The sequence below is a fragment of the Crinia signifera genome, chromosome 5 (assembly GCF_055691185.1).
Source record: "Crinia signifera chromosome 5, ASM5569118v1, whole genome shotgun sequence".
In the NCBI taxonomy this organism is placed as follows: domain Eukaryota; kingdom Metazoa; phylum Chordata; class Amphibia; order Anura; family Myobatrachidae; genus Crinia; species Crinia signifera.
Genome location: NC_139221.1, coordinates 4,360,281 through 4,377,242, shown reverse-complemented (window position 1 = coordinate 4,377,242; position 16,962 = coordinate 4,360,281). Strand labels below are relative to the sequence as shown.

The window sequence follows — 16,962 nt, the reverse complement described above, 5'->3', positions numbered from 1 at the left end:
GAGCCTCCTCCCCCTGCTAACAAATGGCCCCAGGGAAGGTGTCCACATGCAGCGCTGGTAAAATGGCGGGGATCCGGCGCGCGCCGGGCGGCCCCGCATACCAGCGCTGCTGCCCACAAACTAGTTTCCCTGGTGGTCCAGCGGGACGGGCGGCGAGCCGGCCGACCGCTTGCTAGCACAGCCGGCGGTCACCCCTCGCCGGCTGTAGCAGCCATCTCTATGCGCCTCGCTGCGCTATCGCACACGCTCCCGGCGGGGAGCGTGTATTACTCACAGTGCCGTCCCGGTTCTCTGAAGCGGGCGCCTGTGGTCCCCGGCGTCCGGCTGTAGGCTCCCCAGTGCCCGGGGGCCGCTGCAGGTCCCCACCCGCGGGTGGCGATGCAGCGCCGGACCCGGGTGTTGGAGCCAGCAGTGCAGGGGTCTATTCAGACCCCCAGCGCTGCTGCTCTGACACTTACAGTGTAAAAAAAAAAAAAAAAAAATTAAAGTTATGGCTGCTAAATAGCAGCCCCTCTTTTGGGTGCATCTGGCTCCTGCCAGCACCCTAGAAAAACTGAGGTCCGTGGCCTGGAGGCGGGGTATAGGAGGGGAGGAGCCTGACTGCCTGGGAGGCAGTTAAAGTTATCCTCTAGGGTGCTGGAGCTCACTTCCACTCCTATTACCCAAAGTAAAGCTGTGGCCCCTGATGTCTCCCGAAGGAGAAAGAGAAAAGAGAGGAGTACAGGGTGAGGTACCTGGGGGGACTCTATGAAAGCACTGCCCTGAGCCTCAGAGGGAGAGCTGTGAGGTACCTGTAAGAGGGAGAGCTGTGAGGTACCTGTAAGGTAGGGAGAGCTGTGAGGTACCTGTAAGGGAGGGAGAGCTGTGAGGTACCTGTAAGGGAGGGAGAGCTGTGAGGTACCTGTAAGGGAGGGAGAGCTGTGAGGTACCTGTAAGGGAGGGAGAGCTGTGAGGTACCTGTAAGGGAGGGAGAGCTGTGAGATACCTGTAAGGCAGGGAGAGCTGTGAGGTACCTGTAAGAGGGAGAGCTGTGAGGTACCTGTAAGAGGGAGAGCTGTGAGGTACCTGTAAGAAGGAGAGCTGTGAGGTACCTGTAAGAGGGAGAGCTGTGCGGTACCTGTATATTGACACACGAGATCATTCTCCTGGAAGATAGTGTTTTTGCCTAGTTTGGGAATCTGAGTCCGGCTGAAACATATTGGGGGTTATTCTGGTTTACTCCTTATGGCAAATTCCTTCTTAGATGGACTAAACCATGTGCACTGCAGGTGGGGCAGATGTAACATGTGCAGAGAGAATTAGATTTGGGTGGGGTTTTAATTCAAAGTGAGATCTATATTGCAGTGTAAAAATAAAGCAGCCAGTATTTACCCTGCACAGAAACAAAATAACTCATCCAAATCTAATTCTCTCTGCACATTTTACATCTGCCCCCCTGCAGTGCATTATGGTTTTGTCCATCTAAGAAGGAATTTGTCAGAAGGAGTGAACCAGAATAACCCCCATGGTGCAGGGCTCGGATGCCACTCATTCCTAGCAATAGCTATATCCAGGGCTATTTTTGTGCAGGCTCCAGCAGGAACTGAGGCCCTTATTCTAGTTCACTCTTTCTGACAAAATATTTCTTAAGGAGCCCATACACGGTCCGTTGTGTATGGCTCCGTTCTGTTCTATACGATGCGCGCTCCCGTGCATCACATAGTACGGTACAAAAAGTATGTGCTGCACATACTTTTTGTACTAGCTACACATCGGATCGCACTGCATGCACACTGCATGCACTAGGGATGCGATCCAATCCGATGTGTACTTTAAAAGTACAGAACGGATCGAAAAAACGGACCATGTATGGGGGGCATTAGATGGACAAAACCATGTGCACTGCAGGTGAGGCAGGTGTAAAACCCCACCCAAATCTAATTATCTCTGCACAAGTAACACCTGCCTCACCTGCAGTGCACATGGTTTTGTCCATCTAAGAAATATTTTTTCGGAAAGAGTGAACTAGAATAAGGGCCTCAGTTCCTGCTGGAGCCTGCACAAAAATAGCCCTGTATATACCACAATATAACGGAAATTCCCTGCTAATGGTGTCACGTTCCAATGGCTAATTACAGACCAGTAAGACACAACCCCAAATATCCACACACAGGCTGTCACTGTGTAAGCACTTGGGGTACATTTACTAAGATGGGACGATTCTACTTCTTATTGATTTAGCAGCTTCTAGAAGGTAATAGATAGAAGCGTTTTGGTTTCCCATAGCAACATCCCATCGTCAATCTTGTAAATAAACCCCTTATAGAGATAATGATCGTATACCGCTCTAACCCACAATGACCAGTTGTAGCGGCACCAAAACAAGGGGCAGGGCTGGGGGATAATGGGTGTGGCCTAATTACTGGGGCGTGCTATTATTTCTTCAGGGTGAAACATACTTGAAGACAGCTCCTCAGGGTCCCAGCGAGCTGTAGAGGAATGAGCCCCCTGCAGAACATCTTACCTTCTCCACAGACAATGTCGTTATCGGTAATCAGTATACGCCCCGCCCTCTAAGCGGCTCTGACATCTCTGTCCATAGCAATCGGAAGAGCGACCGCCCCCCAATCACTCTCTTACGGATTATTTATAGCTCAATGATTGTTTTTATTATTGATAAAAATGTTTTCTTACAATAAATGACAACAAACCGTTAATTCTATCACTAGCGGATGTAACCGCGCCTGATGTAACCGCGCCTGATGTAAGCGCACTTTCTTCTTCCCGGAGAAATGCGACTTTCCAAATAACGTCGGAAACAGAACGTTGTACATCCCCTGACGTCGCCCGGAAAAGGGTCACCTGTCGCAGCGAGAGATTCGCTGATAATGTATATAATACATGTGCCTGGGACCAGGCGAGGGATCTGAAGCCGTAGTGTAGAAGGTACTCCGGCGATGTGCACCCAGCATTCTGTCCCCGCTCCTAGCACTAATCGTCACTGATAAACGCCAGATTATGGCTCCCGCGGTGAGGGCTCGCGACCGGAGATCTCGCAAAGTCTCCAAATGTTTTCATCTGAATCTCTGGAGCTTCTGAAGCGTGATCCTGGCACAAACAAAAAGATGAAGTAAATAATGAGTGGCACGCTTCCGCTGTCGCCCCCCTCCCCCCCCCCCCCCCCCCCCCCCCCCCCCCCGGTGCGGCCTGCTTATTACCGTGGGCGGCTGCATGGGGAAGCCTACCTCACCCGGGCCAGATGTACTAAGCTTGAAAAGTGATAAAACCGAGAGTTCCTAAATGCCATTCAGACCCTAACTGCCATGTCACAGGCAGTGTTTGAAGATGACAGTTAGGAGCTGACTGGCTGGTGGCTTAGGAGTCTCTAGTTTATCACTTTTCAAGGCTTAGTACATCTGGTGCTCTTACACCTGCAGCCACCAACATGTGATCCGCCACCGGCGCGCTGCGGTCAGCTGACCCGGCCATGACACGGACCAGTTCCACCAATCACACGGCTGCCCCTAAATGCCCATTACACATACGGGGAGGCTCTCACCGGGGGTCCTTGCTGAATGCTTGCCGGGGTCTTTTCAGTCAGATCATCCCATTCCCATTCTCTTCTCCATGAGAACTGGGCCCTCGGGAGCCGGACCTCTTGCTGCTCCATGGGGATCCCCAGGACAATGCTGTCCATGAACCGAGGCTTCTGGGATTTCTTCTTCCTGATGGGGAGATGCGTTGTGGGGTTAATATGACAAGTATGACTGTGACACAATGCTGGGGGCGGGGCTGCGGGCCGGTGTCGCGGGGGGGGGGGGCACTGCTGGGAGTTACGTAGGATGACCTTGGCATTCGGTATGATAAATACGGCCATATTACAGCAGAGGTAATGCCCAGTACAGCCGCCAGTGAGAACCTTGTACTGGTCTACAGCTGTACGGACCATCACCGCAGTCCTCCATCCGCCATGCTGACATCCCACAATATCCCTTACACCAGCAGCTCCTGTATTCCCAAAACAAAATATACGGTATGGGGTAATTCAGCCCTCATCGCTGCTGTGCAAATCTGCATGGAAAGAAACCGATTATCACATTTTATATGAAGGTATAGAGGAAATGTGTTGTTGTATCGTCCTGTATTTCTCCCCCGATATCTCAGGGCTGGTAATGGTAACGGTGGGAGGGCAGGGCGCTGGCAGGTGTCCCATCCGGTGACCTCCTGTAACCAGAGCTGTCTCCTATCTGTCCACGGGACTCTGAGTGTCACAGCCAGACTTTGGGACAAAGGTTTATTCAGTATAATCACACCTCAGCTTTGGGTCATTCACACCCTGGAAACGCCGGGAATGTGCCAGGACATTGTGTAAGACAACAGCATCGCTGCCAATGATTAACCCCACAGGGCATAGTGCAGAGATAAGGCCGGGAACAGAGCATAGAGGGGGAGGCGCAGGTGGCCACACGTCGGGCAGATTTATTATACGCTCTGATTAATCCACCAGGTGACCCTCGCGGTGCCAGGTGGCTGTAACCTGGCACCGCCAGACCCTCGCCTACAGCCACCTGGGCACCCCCAGGCCCTCCCGTACACCAACCTGGGCACCCCCAGACCCTTGTATACAAAACCGCCTTGGTACCCACAGGCCCTCGCCTACACCCGCCTGCGCACCACCAGGCTCTCACCTACACCCGCCTGCGCACCCCCTGGCCCTCGCCCACACCCGCCTGCGCACCACCAGGCTCTCACCTACACCCGCCTGCGCACCCCTGGCCCTCGCCTACACCCACCTGCACAGCCCCAGGCCCTCGCCTACACCCGCCTGCGCACCCCCTGGCCCTCGCCTACACCCGCCTGCACACCCCCAGGCCCTCGCCTACACCCGCCTGCGCACCCCCTGGCCCTCGCCTACACCCGCCTGCGCACCCCCTTGCCCTCGCCTACACCCGCCTGCACACCCCCTGGCCCTCGCCTACACCCGCCTGCACACCCCCTGGCCCTCGCCTACACCCGCCTGCGCACCCCCTGGCCCTCGCCTACACCCGCCTGCACACCCGCAGGCTCTCACCTACACCCGCCTGCGCACACCCTGGCCCTCGCCTACACCCACCTGCACACCCCCAGGCCCTCGCCTACACCCGCCTGCACACCCGCAGGCTCTCACCTACACCCGCCTGCGCACCCCCTGGCCCTCGCCTACACCCGCCTGCACACCCCCAGGCCCTCGCCTACACCCGCCTGCACACCCGCAGGCTCTCACCTACACCCGCCTGCGCACCCCCTGGCCCTCGCCTACACCCGCCTGCGCACCCCCTGGCCCTCGCCTACACCCGCCTGCGCACCCCCAGGCCCTCGCCTACACCCGCCTGCACACCCCCTGGCCCTCGCCTACACCCGCCTGCACACCCGCAGGCTCTCACCTACACCCGCCTGCACACCCCCTGGCCCTCGCCTACACCCGCCTGCGCATCCCCAGGCCCTCTCCTACGTCTGCCTGCGCATCCCCAGGCCCTCTCCTACATCTGCCTGCGCACCACGAGACCCTAGAAACATAGAAACATAGAATGTGACGGCAGATAAGAACCACTTGGCCCATCTAGTCTGCCATTTTTTAAACATGTTACCTCAAACCATATTTGATCCTTATTTCCTTATATCAATATGCCTATCCCAAGCATGTTTAAATTGTACTACTGTATTTGCGTCTACCACCTCTGATGGGAGGCTATTCCACTTATCTACTACTCTTTCTTTGAAAAAATACTTCCTCGCATTTCCCCTGAATCTTCCTCCCTCTAGTTTCAGTGCATGTCCTCGTGTTCTGCTGCTCCTCTCTTCCTGTGAACAATGTCTCCCACCTGTACCTTCCTCCCTCTAGTGTCAGTGCATGTCCCCATGTTCTGCTGCTCCTCTTCCTGTGACTAATGTCTCCCACCTGTACCTTCCTCCCCCTAGTGTCAGTGCATGTCCTCGTGTTCTGCTGCTCCTCTTCCTGTGACTAATGTCTCCCACCTGTACCTTCCTCCCCCTAGTGTCAGTGCATGTCCCCATGTTCTGCTGCTCCTCTTCCTGTGACTAATGTCTCCCACCTGTACCTTCCCCCCTCTAGTGTCAGTGCATGTCCTCGTGTTCTGCTGCTCCTCTTCCTGTGACTAATGTCTCCCACCTGTACCTTCCTCCCTCTAGTGTCAGTGCATGTCCTCGTGTTCTGCTGCTCCTCTTCCTGTGACTAATGTCTCCCACCTGTACCTTCCTCCCTCTAGTGTCAGTGCATGTCCTCGTGTTCTGCTGCTTCTCTTCCTGTGAAGAATGTCTCCCACCTGTAACTTCCTCCCTCTAGTGTCAGTGCATGTCCTCGTGTTCTGCTGCTCCTCTTCCTGTGAAGAATGTCTCCCACCTGTACCTTCCTCCCTCTAGTGTCAGTGCATGTCCTCGTGTTCTGCTGCTCCTCTTCCTGTGACTAATGTCTCCCACCTGTACCTTCCTCCCCTAGTGTCAGTGCATGTCCTCGTGTTCTGTTGCTCCTCTTCCTGTGACTAATGTCTCCCACCTGTACCTTCCTCCCTCTAGTGTCAGTGCATGTCCTCGTGTTCTGCTGCTCCTCTTCCTGTGACTAATGTCTCCCACCTGTACCTTCCTCCCTCTAGTGTCAGTGCATGTCCTCGTGTTCTGCTGCTCCTCTTCCTGTGACTAATGTCTCCCACCTGTACCTTCCTCCCTCTAGTGTCAGTGCATGTCCTCGTGTTCTGCTGCTCCTCTTCCTGTGACTAATGTCTCCCACCTGTACCTTCCTCCCCCTAGTGTCAGTGCATGTCCTCGTGTTCTGCTGCTCCTCTTCCTGTGACTAATGTCTCCCACCTGTACCTTCCTTCCTCTAGTGTCAGTGCATGTCCTCGTGTTCTGCTGCTCCTCTTCCTGTGACTAATGTCTCCCACCTGTACCTTCCTCCCCCTAGTGTCAGTGCATGTCCTTGTGTTCTGCTGCTCCTCTTCCTGTGACAAATGTCTCCCACCTGTACCTTCCTCCCTCTAGTGTCAGTGCATGTCCTCGTGTTCTGTTGCTCCTCTTCCAGTGAAGAATGTCTCCCACCTGTACCTTCCTCCCCCTAGTGTCAGTGCATGTCCTCGTGTTCTGCTGCTCCTCTTCCTGTGAAGAATGTCTCCCACCTGTACCTTCCTCCCCCTAGTGTCAGTGCATGTCCTCGTGTTCTGCTGCTCCTCTTCCTGTGAAGAATGTCTCCCACCTGTACCTTCCTCCCTCTAGTGTCAGTGCATGTCCACATGTTCTGTTGCTCCTCTTCCTGTGACTAATGTCTCCCACCTGTACCTTCCTCCCCCTAGTGTCAGTGCATGTCCTCGTGTTCTGCTGCTCCTCTTCCTGTGACGAATGTCTCCCACCTGTACCTTCCTCCCTCTAGTGTCAGTGCGTGTCCTCGTGTTCTGCTGCTCCTCTTCCTCTGACTAATGTCTTCCACCTGTACCTTCCTCCCTCTAGTGTCAGTGCATGTCCACATGTTCTGTTGCTCCTCTTCCTGTGACTAATGTCTCCCACCTGTACCTTCCTCCCCCTAGTGTCAGTGCATGTCCTTGTGTTCTGCTGCTCCTCTTCCTGTGAACAATGTCTCCCACCTGTACCTTCCTCCCTCTAGTGTCAGTGCATGTCCTCGTGTTCTGATGCTCCTCTTCCTGTGAAGAACGTCTCCCACCTGTACCTTCCTCCCGCTAGTGTCAGTGCATGTCCTCGTGTTCTGCTGCTCCTCTTCCTGTGACTGTCTCCCACCTGTACCCTCCTCCCCCTAGTGTCAGTGCATGTCCTCGTGTTCTGCTGCTCCTCTTCCTGTGAAGAATGTCTCCCACCTGTACCATCCTCCCCCTAGTGTCAGTGCATGTCCTCGTGTTCTGCTGCTCCTCTTCCTGTGAAGAATGTCTCCCACCTGTACCTTCCTCCCTCTAGTGTCAGTGCATGTCCACATGTTCTGCTGCTCCTCTTCCTGTGAACAATGTCTCCCACCTGTACCTTCCTCCCTCTAGTGTCAGTGCATGTCCTCGTGTTCTGCTGCTCCTCTTCCTGTGACTAATGTCTCCCACCTGTACCTTCCTCCCTCTAGTGTCAGTGCGTGTCCTCGTGTTCTGCTGCTCCTCTTCCTGTGAACAATGTCTCCCACCTGTACCTTCCTCCCTCTAGTGTCAGTGCATGTCCACATGTTCTGCTGCTCCTCTTCCTGTGAAGAATGTCTCCCACCTGTACCTTCCTCCCTCTAGTGTCAGTGCATGTCCTCGTGTTCTGCTGCTCCTCTTCCTGTGACTAATGTCTCCCACCTGTACCCTCCTCCCCCTAGTGTCAGTGCATGTCCTCGTGTTCTGCTGCTCCTCTTCCTGTGAAGAATGTCTCCCACCTGTACCTTCCTCCCCCTAGTGTCAGTGCATGTCCTCGTGTTCTGCTGCTCCTCTTCCTGTGAAGAATGTCTCCCACCTGTACCTTCTTTCCTCTAGTGTCAGTGCATGTCCACATGTTCTGCTGCTCCTCTTCCTGTGAACAATGTCTCCCACCTGTACCTTCCTCCCTCTAGTGTCAGTGCATGTCCTCGTGTTCTGCTGCTCCTCTTCCTGTGAACAATGTTTCCCACCTGTACCTTCCTCCCTCTAGTGTCAGTGCATGTCCACATGTTCTGCTGCTCCTCTTCCTGTGAAGAATGTCTCCCACCTGTACCTTCCTCCCTCTAGTGTCAGTGCATGTCCTCGTGTTCTGCTGCTCCCCTTCCTGTGACTAATGTCTCCCACCTGTACCTTCCTCCCTCTAGTGTCAGTGCATGTCCCCATGTTCTGCTGCTCCTCTTCCTGTGAAGAATGTCTCCCACCTGTACCTTCCTCCCCCCAGTGTCAGTGCATGTCCCCGTGTTCTGCTGCTCCTCTTCCTGTGGAGAATGTCTCCCACCTGTACTTTCCCCCCTCTAGTGTCAGTGCATGTCCTCGTGTTCTGCTGCTTCTCTTCCTGTGACTAATGTCTCCCACCTGTACCTTCCTCCCCCTAGTGTCAGTGCATGTCCTCGTGTTCTGTTGCTCCTCTTCCTGTGAACAATGTCTCCCACCTGTACCTTCCTCCCTCTAGTGTCAGTGCATGTCCCCATGTTCTGCTGCTCCTCTTCCTGTGAAGAATGTCTCCCACCTGTACCTTCCTCCCTCTAGTGTCAGTGCATGTCCTCGTGTTCTGCTGCTCCTCTTCCTGTGACTAATGTCTCCCACCTGTACCTTCCTCCCTCTAGTGTCAGTGCATGTCCTCGTGTTCTGCTGCTCCTCTTCCTGTGAACAATGTCTCCCACCTGTACCTTCCTCCCTCTAGTGTCAGTGCATGTCCCCATGTTCTGCTGCTCCTCTTCCTGTGAAGAATGTCTCCCACCTGTACCTTCCTCCCTCTAGTGTCAGTGCTTGTCCCCGTGTTCTGCTGCTCCTCTTCCTGTGACTAATGTCTCCCACCTGTACCTTCCTCCCTCTAGTGTCAGTGCATGTCCCCATGTTCTGCTGCTCCTCTTCCTGTGAAGAATGTCTCCCACCTGTACCTTCCTCCCCCCAGTGTCAGTGCATGTCCCCGTGTTCTGCTGCTCCTCTTCCTGTGGAGAATGTCTCCCACCTGTACCCTCCTCCCTCTAGTGTCAGTGCATGTCCTCGTGTTCTGCTGCTCCTCTTCCTGTGAAGAATGTCTCCCACCTGTACCTTCCTCCCTCTAGTGTCAGTGCATGTCCTCGTGTTCTGCTGCTCCTCTTCCTGTGACTAATGTCTCCCACCTGTACCTTCCTCCCCCTAGTGTCAGTGCATGTCCTCGTGTTCTGTTGCTCCTCTTCCTGTGACTAATGTCTCCCACCTGTACCTTCCTCCCTCTAGTGTCAGTGCATGTCCTCGTGTTCTGCTGCTCCTCTTCCTGTGACTAATGTCTCCCACCTGTACCTTCCTCCCTCTAGTGTCAGTGCATGTCCTCGTGTTCTGCTGCTCCTCTTCCTGTGACTAATGTCTCCCACCTGTACCTTCCTCCCTCTAGTGTCAGTGCATGTCCTCGTGTTCTGCTGCTCCTCTTCCTGTGACTAATTTCTCCCACCTGTACCTTCCTCCCCCTAGTGTCAGTGCATGTCCTTGTGTTCTGCTGCTCCTCTTCCTGTGACTAATGTCTCCCACCTGTACCTTCCTTCCTCTAGTGTCAGTGCATGTCCTCGTGTTCTGCTGCTCCTCTTCCTGTGACTAATGTCTCCCACCTGTACCTTCCTCCCCCTAGTGTCAGTGCATGTCCTTGTGTTCTGCTGCTCCTCTTCCTGTGACAAATGTCTCCCACCTGTACCTTCCTCCCTCTAGTGTCAGTGCATGTCCTAGTGTTCTGTTGCTCCTCTTCCTGTGAAGAATGTCTCCCACCTGTACCTTCCTCCCCCTAGTGTCAGTGCATGTCCTCGTGTTCTGCTGCTCCTCTTCCTGTGAAGAATGTCTCCCACCTGTACCTTCCTCCCCCTAGTGTCAGTGCATGTCCTCGTGTTCTGCTGCTCCTCTTCCTGTGAAGAATGTCTCCCACCTGTACCTTCCTCCCTCTAGTGTCAGTGCATGTCCACATGTTCTGTTGCTCCTCTTCCTGTGACTAATGTCTCCCACCTGTACCTTCCTCCCCCTAGTGTCAGTGCATGTCCTCGTGTTCTGCTGCTCCTCTTCCTGTGACGAATGTCTCCCACCTGTACCTTCCTCCCTCTAGTGTCAGTGCGTGTCCTCGTGTTCTGCTGCTCCTCTTCCTCTGACTAATGTCTTCCACCTGTACCTTCCTCCCTCTAGTGTCAGTGCATGTCCACATGTTCTGTTGCTCCTCTTCCTGTGACTAATGTCTCCCACCTGTACCTTCCTCCCCCTAGTGTCAGTGCATGTCCTTGTGTTCTGCTGCTCCTCTTCCTGTGAACAATGTCTCCCACCTGTACCTTCCTCCCTCTAGTGTCAGTGCATGTCCTCGTGTTCTGATGCTCCTCTTCCTGTGAAGAACGTCTCCCACCTGTACCTTCCTCCCGCTAGTGTCAGTGCATGTCCTCGTGTTCTGCTGCTCCTCTTCCTGTGACTAATGTCTCCCACCTGTACCCTCCTCCCCCTAGTGTCAGTGCATGTCCTCGTGTTCTGCTGCTCCTCTTCCTGTGAAGAATGTCTCCCACCTGTACCATCCTCCCCCTAGTGTCAGTGCATGTCCTCATGTTCTGCTGCTCCTCTTCCTGTGAAGAATGTCTCCCACCTGTACCTTCCTCCCTCTAGTGTCAGTGCATGTCCACATGTTCTGCTGCTCCTCTTCCTGTGAACAATGTCTCCCACCTGTACCTTCCTCCCTCTAGTGTCAGTGCATGTCCTCGTGTTCTGCTGCTCCTCTTCCTGTGACTAATGTCTCCCACCTGTACCTTCCTCCCCCTAGTGTCAGTGCATGTCCTTGTGTTCTGCTGCTCCTCTTCCTGTGACTAATGTCTCCCACCTGTACCTTCCTTCCTCTAGTGTCAGTGCATGTCCTCGTGTTCTGCTGCTCCTCTTCCTGTGACTAATGTCTCCCACCTGTACCTTCCTCCCTCTAGTGTCAGTGCATGTCCCCATGTTCTGCTGCTCCTCTTCCTGTGAAGAATGTCTCCCACCTGTACCTTCCTCCCCCCAGTGTCAGTGCATGTCCCCGTGTTCTGCTGCTCCTCTTCCTGTGGAGAATGTCTCCCACCTGTACCCTCCTCCCTCTAGTGTCAGTGCATGTCCTCGTGTTCTGCTGCTCCTCTTCCTGTGAAGAATGTCTCCCACCTGTACCTTCCTCCCTCTAGTGTCAGTGCATGTCCTCGTGTTCTGCTGCTCCTCTTCCTGTGACTAATGTCTCCCACCTGTACCTTCCTCCCCCTAGTGTCAGTGCATGTCCTCGTGTTCTGTTGCTCCTCTTCCTGTGACTAATGTCTCCCACCTGTACCTTCCTCCCTCTAGTGTCAGTGCATGTCCTCGTGTTCTGCTGCTCCTCTTCCTGTGACTAATGTCTCCCACCTGTACCTTCCTCCCTCTAGTGTCAGTGCATGTCCTCGTGTTCTGCTGCTCCTCTTCCTGTGACTAATGTCTCCCACCTGTACCTTCCTCCCTCTAGTGTCAGTGCATGTCCTCGTGTTCTGCTGCTCCTCTTCCTGTGACTAATGTCTCCCACCTGTACCTTCCTCCCCCTAGTGTCAGTGCATGTCCTTGTGTTCTGCTGCTCCTCTTCCTGTGACTAATGTCTCCCACCTGTACCTTCCTTCCTCTAGTGTCAGTGCATGTCCTCGTGTTCTGCTGCTCCTCTTCCTGTGACTAATGTCTCCCACCTGTACCTTCCTCCCCCTAGTGTCAGTGCATGTCCTTGTGTTCTGCTGCTCCTCTTCCTGTGACAAATGTCTCCCACCTGTACCTTCCTCCCTCTAGTGTCAGTGCATGTCCTCGTGTTCTGTTGCTCCTCTTCCTGTGAAGAATGTCTCCCACCTGTACCTTCCTCCCCCTAGTGTCAGTGCATGTCCTCGTGTTCTGCTGCTCCTCTTCCTGTGAAGAATGTCTCCCACCTGTACCTTCCTCCCCCTAGTGTCAGTGCATGTCCTCGTGTTCTGCTGCTCCTCTTCCTGTGAAGAATGTCTCCCACCTGTACCTTCCTCCCTCTAGTGTCAGTGCATGTCCACATGTTCTGTTGCTCCTCTTCCTGTGACTAATGTCTCCCACCTGTACCTTCCTCCCCCTAGTGTCAGTGCATGTCCTCGTGTTCTGCTGCTCCTCTTCCTGTGACGAATGTCTCCCACCTGTACCTTCCTCCCTCTAGTGTCAGTGCGTGTCCTCGTGTTCTGCTGCTCCTCTTCCTCTGACTAATGTCTTCCACCTGTACCTTCCTCCCTCTAGTGTCAGTGCATGTCCACATGTTCTGTTGCTCCTCTTCCTGTGACTAATGTCTCCCACCTGTACCTTCCTCCCCCTAGTGTCAGTGCATGTCCTTGTGTTCTGCTGCTCCTCTTCCTGTGAACAATGTCTCCCACCTGTACCTTCCTCCCTCTAGTGTCAGTGCATGTCCTCGTGTTCTGATGCTCCTCTTCCTGTGAAGAACGTCTCCCACCTGTACCTTCCTCCCGCTAGTGTCAGTGCATGTCCTCGTGTTCTGCTGCTCCTCTTCCTGTGACTAATGTCTCCCACCTGTACCCTCCTCCCCCTAGTGTCAGTGCATGTCCTCGTGTTCTGCTGCTCCTCTTCCTGTGAAGAATGTCTCCCACCTGTACCATCCTCCCCCTAGTGTCAGTGCATGTCCTCGTGTTCTGCTGCTCCTCTTCCTGTGAAGAATGTCTCCCACCTGTACCTTCCTCCCTCTAGTGTCAGTGCATGTCCACATGTTCTGCTGCTCCTCTTCCTGTGAACAATGTCTCCCACCTGTACCTTCCTCCCTCTAGTGTCAGTGCATGTCCTCGTGTTCTGCTGCTCCTCTTCCTGTGACTAATGTCTCCCACCTGTACCTTCCTCCCTCTAGTGTCAGTGCGTGTCCTCGTGTTCTGCTGCTCCTCTTCCTGTGAACAATGTCTCCCACCTGTACCTTCCTCCCTCTAGTGTCAGTGCATGTCCACATGTTCTGCTGCTCCTCTTCCTGTGAAGAATGTCTCCCACCTGTACCTTCCTCCCTCTAGTGTCAGTGCATGTCCTCGTGTTCTGCTGCTCCTCTTCCTGTGACTAATGTCTCCCACCTGTACCCTCCTCCCCCTAGTGTCAGTGCATGTCCTCGTGTTCTGCTGCTCCTCTTCCTGTGAAGAATGTCTCCCACCTGTACCTTCCTCCCCCTAGTGTCAGTGCATGTCCTCGTGTTCTGCTGCTCCTCTTCCTGTGAAGAATGTCTCCCACCTGTACCTTCTTTCCTCTAGTGTCAGTGCATGTCCACATGTTCTGCTGCTCCTCTTCCTGTGAACAATGTCTCCCACCTGTACCTTCCTCCCTCTAGTGTCAGTGCATGTCCTCGTGTTCTGCTGCTCCTCTTCCTGTGAACAATGTCTCCCACCTGTACCTTCCTCCCTCTAGTGTCAGTGCATGTCCACATGTTCTGCTGCTCCTCTTCCTGTGAAGAATGTCTCCCACCTGTACCTTCCTCCCTCTAGTGTCAGTGCATGTCCTCGTGTTCTGCTGCTCCTCTTCCTGTGACTAATGTCTCCCACCTGTACCTTCCTCCCTCTAGTGTCAGTGCATGTCCCCATGTTCTGCTGCTCCTCTTCCTGTGAAGAATGTCTCCCACCTGTACCTTCCTCCCCCCAGTGTCAGTGCATGTCCCCGTGTTCTGCTGCTCCTCTTCCTGTGGAGAATGTCTCCCACCTGTACTTTCCCCCCTCTAGTGTCAGTGCATGTCCTCGTGTTCTGCTGCTTCTCTTCCTGTGACTAATGTCTCCCACCTGTACCTTCCTCCCCCTAGTGTCAGTGCATGTCCTCGTGTTCTGTTGCTCCTCTTCCTGTGAACAATGTCTCCCACCTGTACCTTCCTCCCTCTAGTGTCAGTGCATGTCCCCATGTTCTGCTGCTCCTCTTCCTGTAAAGAATGTCTCCCACCTGTACCTTCCTCCCTCTAGTGTCAGTGCATGTCCTCGTGTTCTGCTGCTCCTCTTCCTGTGACTAATGTCTCCCACCTGTACCTTCCTCCCTCTAGTGTCAGTGCATGTCCTCGTGTTCTGCTGCTCCTCTTCCTGTGAACAATGTCTCCCACCTGTACCTTCCTCCCTCTAGTGTCAGTGCATGTCCCCATGTTCTGCTGCTCCTCTTCCTGTGAAGAATGTCTCCCACCTGTACCTTCCTCCCTCTAGTGTCAGTGCTTGTCCCCGTGTTCTGCTGCTCCTCTTCCTGTGACTAATGTCTCCCACCTGTACCTTCCTCCCTCTAGTGTCAGTGCATGTCCCCATGTTCTGCTGCTCCTCTTCCTGTGAAGAATGTCTCCCACCTGTACCTTCCTCCCCCCAGTGTCAGTGCATGTCCCCGTGTTCTGCTGCTCCTCTTCCTGTGGAGAATGTCTCCCACCTGTACCCTCCTCCCTCTAGTGTCAGTGCATGTCCTCGTGTTCTGCTGCTCCTCTTCCTGTGAAGAATGTCTCCCACCTGTACCTTCCTCCCCCTAGTGTCAGTGCATGTCCTCGTGTTCTGCTGCTCCTCTTCCTGTGAAGAATGTCTCCCACCTGTACCTTCCTCCCTCTAGTGTCAGTGCATGTCCACATGTTCTGTTGCTCCTCTTCCTGTGACTAATGTCTCCCACCTGTACCTTCCTCCCCCTAGTGTCAGTGCATGTCCTTGTGTTCTGCTGCTCCTCTTCCTGTGACGAATGTCTCCCACCTGTACCTTCCTCCCTCTAGTGTCAGTGCGTGTCCTCGTGTTCTGCTGCTCCTCTTCCTCTGACTAATGTCTCCCACCTGTACCTTCCTCCCTCTAGTGTCAGTGCATGTCCTCGTGTTCTGCTGCTCCTCTTCCTGTGAACAATGTCTCCCACCTGTACCTTCCTCCCTCTAGTGTCAGTGCATGTCCTCGTGTTCTGCTGCTCCTCTTCCTGTGAAGAACGTCTCCCACCTGTACCTTCCTCCCGCTAGTGTCAGTGCATGTCCTCGTGTTCTGCTGCTCCTCTTCCTGTGACTAATGTCTCCCACCTGTACCCTCCTCCCCCTAGTGTCAGTGCATGTCCTCGTGTTCTGCTGCTCCTCTTCCTGTGAAGAATGTCTCCCACCTGTACCTTCCTCCCCCTAGTGTCAGTGCATGTCCTTGTGTTCTGCTGCTCCTCTTCCTGTGAAGAATGTCTCCCACCTGTACCTTCCTCCCTCTAGTGTCAGTGCATGTCCACATGTTCTGCTGCTCCTCTTCCTGTGAACAATGTCTCCCACCTGTACCTTCCTCCCTCTAGTGTCAGTGCATGTCCTCGTGTTCTGCTGCTCCTCTTCCTGTGAAGAATGTCTCCCACCTGTACCTTCCTCCCTCTAGTGTCAGTGCATGTCCTCGTGTTCTGCTGCTCCTCTTCCTGTGACTAATGTCTCCCACCTGTACCTTCCTCCCTCTAGTGTCAGTGCATGTCCTCGTGTTCTGCTGCTCCTCTTCCTGTGAACAATGTCTCCCACCTGTACCTTCCTCCCCCCAGTGTCAGTGCATGTCCCCGTGTTCTGCTGCTCCTCTTCCTGTGACTAATGTCTCCCACCTGTACCTTCCTCCCCCTAGTGTCAGTGCATGTCCTTGTGTTCTGCTGCTCCTCTTCCTGTGACTAATGTCTCCCACCTGTACCTTCCTTCCTCTAGTGTCAGTGCATGTCCTCGTGTTCTGCTGCTCCTCTTCCTGTGACTAATGTCTCCCACCTGTACCTTCCTCCCCCTAGTGTCAGTGCATGTCCTTGTGTTCTGCTGCTCCTCTTCCTGTGACAAATGTCTCCCACCTGTACCTTCCTCCCTCTAGTGTCAGTGCATGTCCTCGTGTTCTGTTGCTCCTCTTCCTGTGAAGAATGTCTCCCACCTGTACCTTCCTCCCCCTAGTGTCAGTGCATGTCCTCGTGTTCTGCTGCTCCTCTTCCTGTGAAGAATGTCTCCCACCTGTACCTTCCTCCCCCTAGTGTCAGTGCATGTCCTCGTGTTCTGCTGCTCCTCTTCCTGTGAAGAATGTCTCCCACCTGTACCTTCCTCCCTCTAGTGTCAGTGCATGTCCACATGTTCTGTTGCTCCTCTTCCTGTGACTAATGTCTCCCACCTGTACCTTCCTCCCCCTAGTGTCAGTGCATGTCCTCGTGTTCTGCTGCTCCTCTTCCTGTGACGAATGTCTCCCACCTGTACCTTCCTCCCTCTAGTGTCAGTGCGTGTCCTCGTGTTCTGCTGCTCCTCTTCCTCTGACTAATGTCTTCCACCTGTACCTTCCTCCCTCTAGTGTCAGTGCATGTCCACATGTTCTGTTGCTCCTCTTCCTGTGACTAATGTCTCCCACCTGTACCTTCCTCCCCCTAGTGTCAGTGCATGTCCTTG

At 54.0% G+C, this 16,962-nt stretch overlaps 1 protein-coding gene across 4 annotated transcripts in view; it reads right to left on the bottom strand.

The window, feature by feature from the left end:
- Nucleotides 1-2,628: 2,628 nt before the first annotated feature.
- Nucleotides 2,629-16,962, bottom strand: part of LOC146079868 (uncharacterized) — a 158,646-nt gene continuing 144,312 nt past the window's right edge. For all 4 annotated transcript variants that reach the window (XM_083186537.1, XM_083186538.1, XM_083186536.1 and 1 more), the window contains 2 exons: nt 3,539-3,704; nt 2,629-3,087 (listed from right to left, as the gene is read on the bottom strand). In XM_083186537.1, coding sequence (XP_083042663.1) covers nt 2,971-3,087; nt 3,539-3,704 — 283 coding nt within the window. In that variant the 3' untranslated portion in view covers nt 2,629-2,970. The remainder of the gene's footprint in view (nt 3,088-3,538; nt 3,705-16,962) is intronic.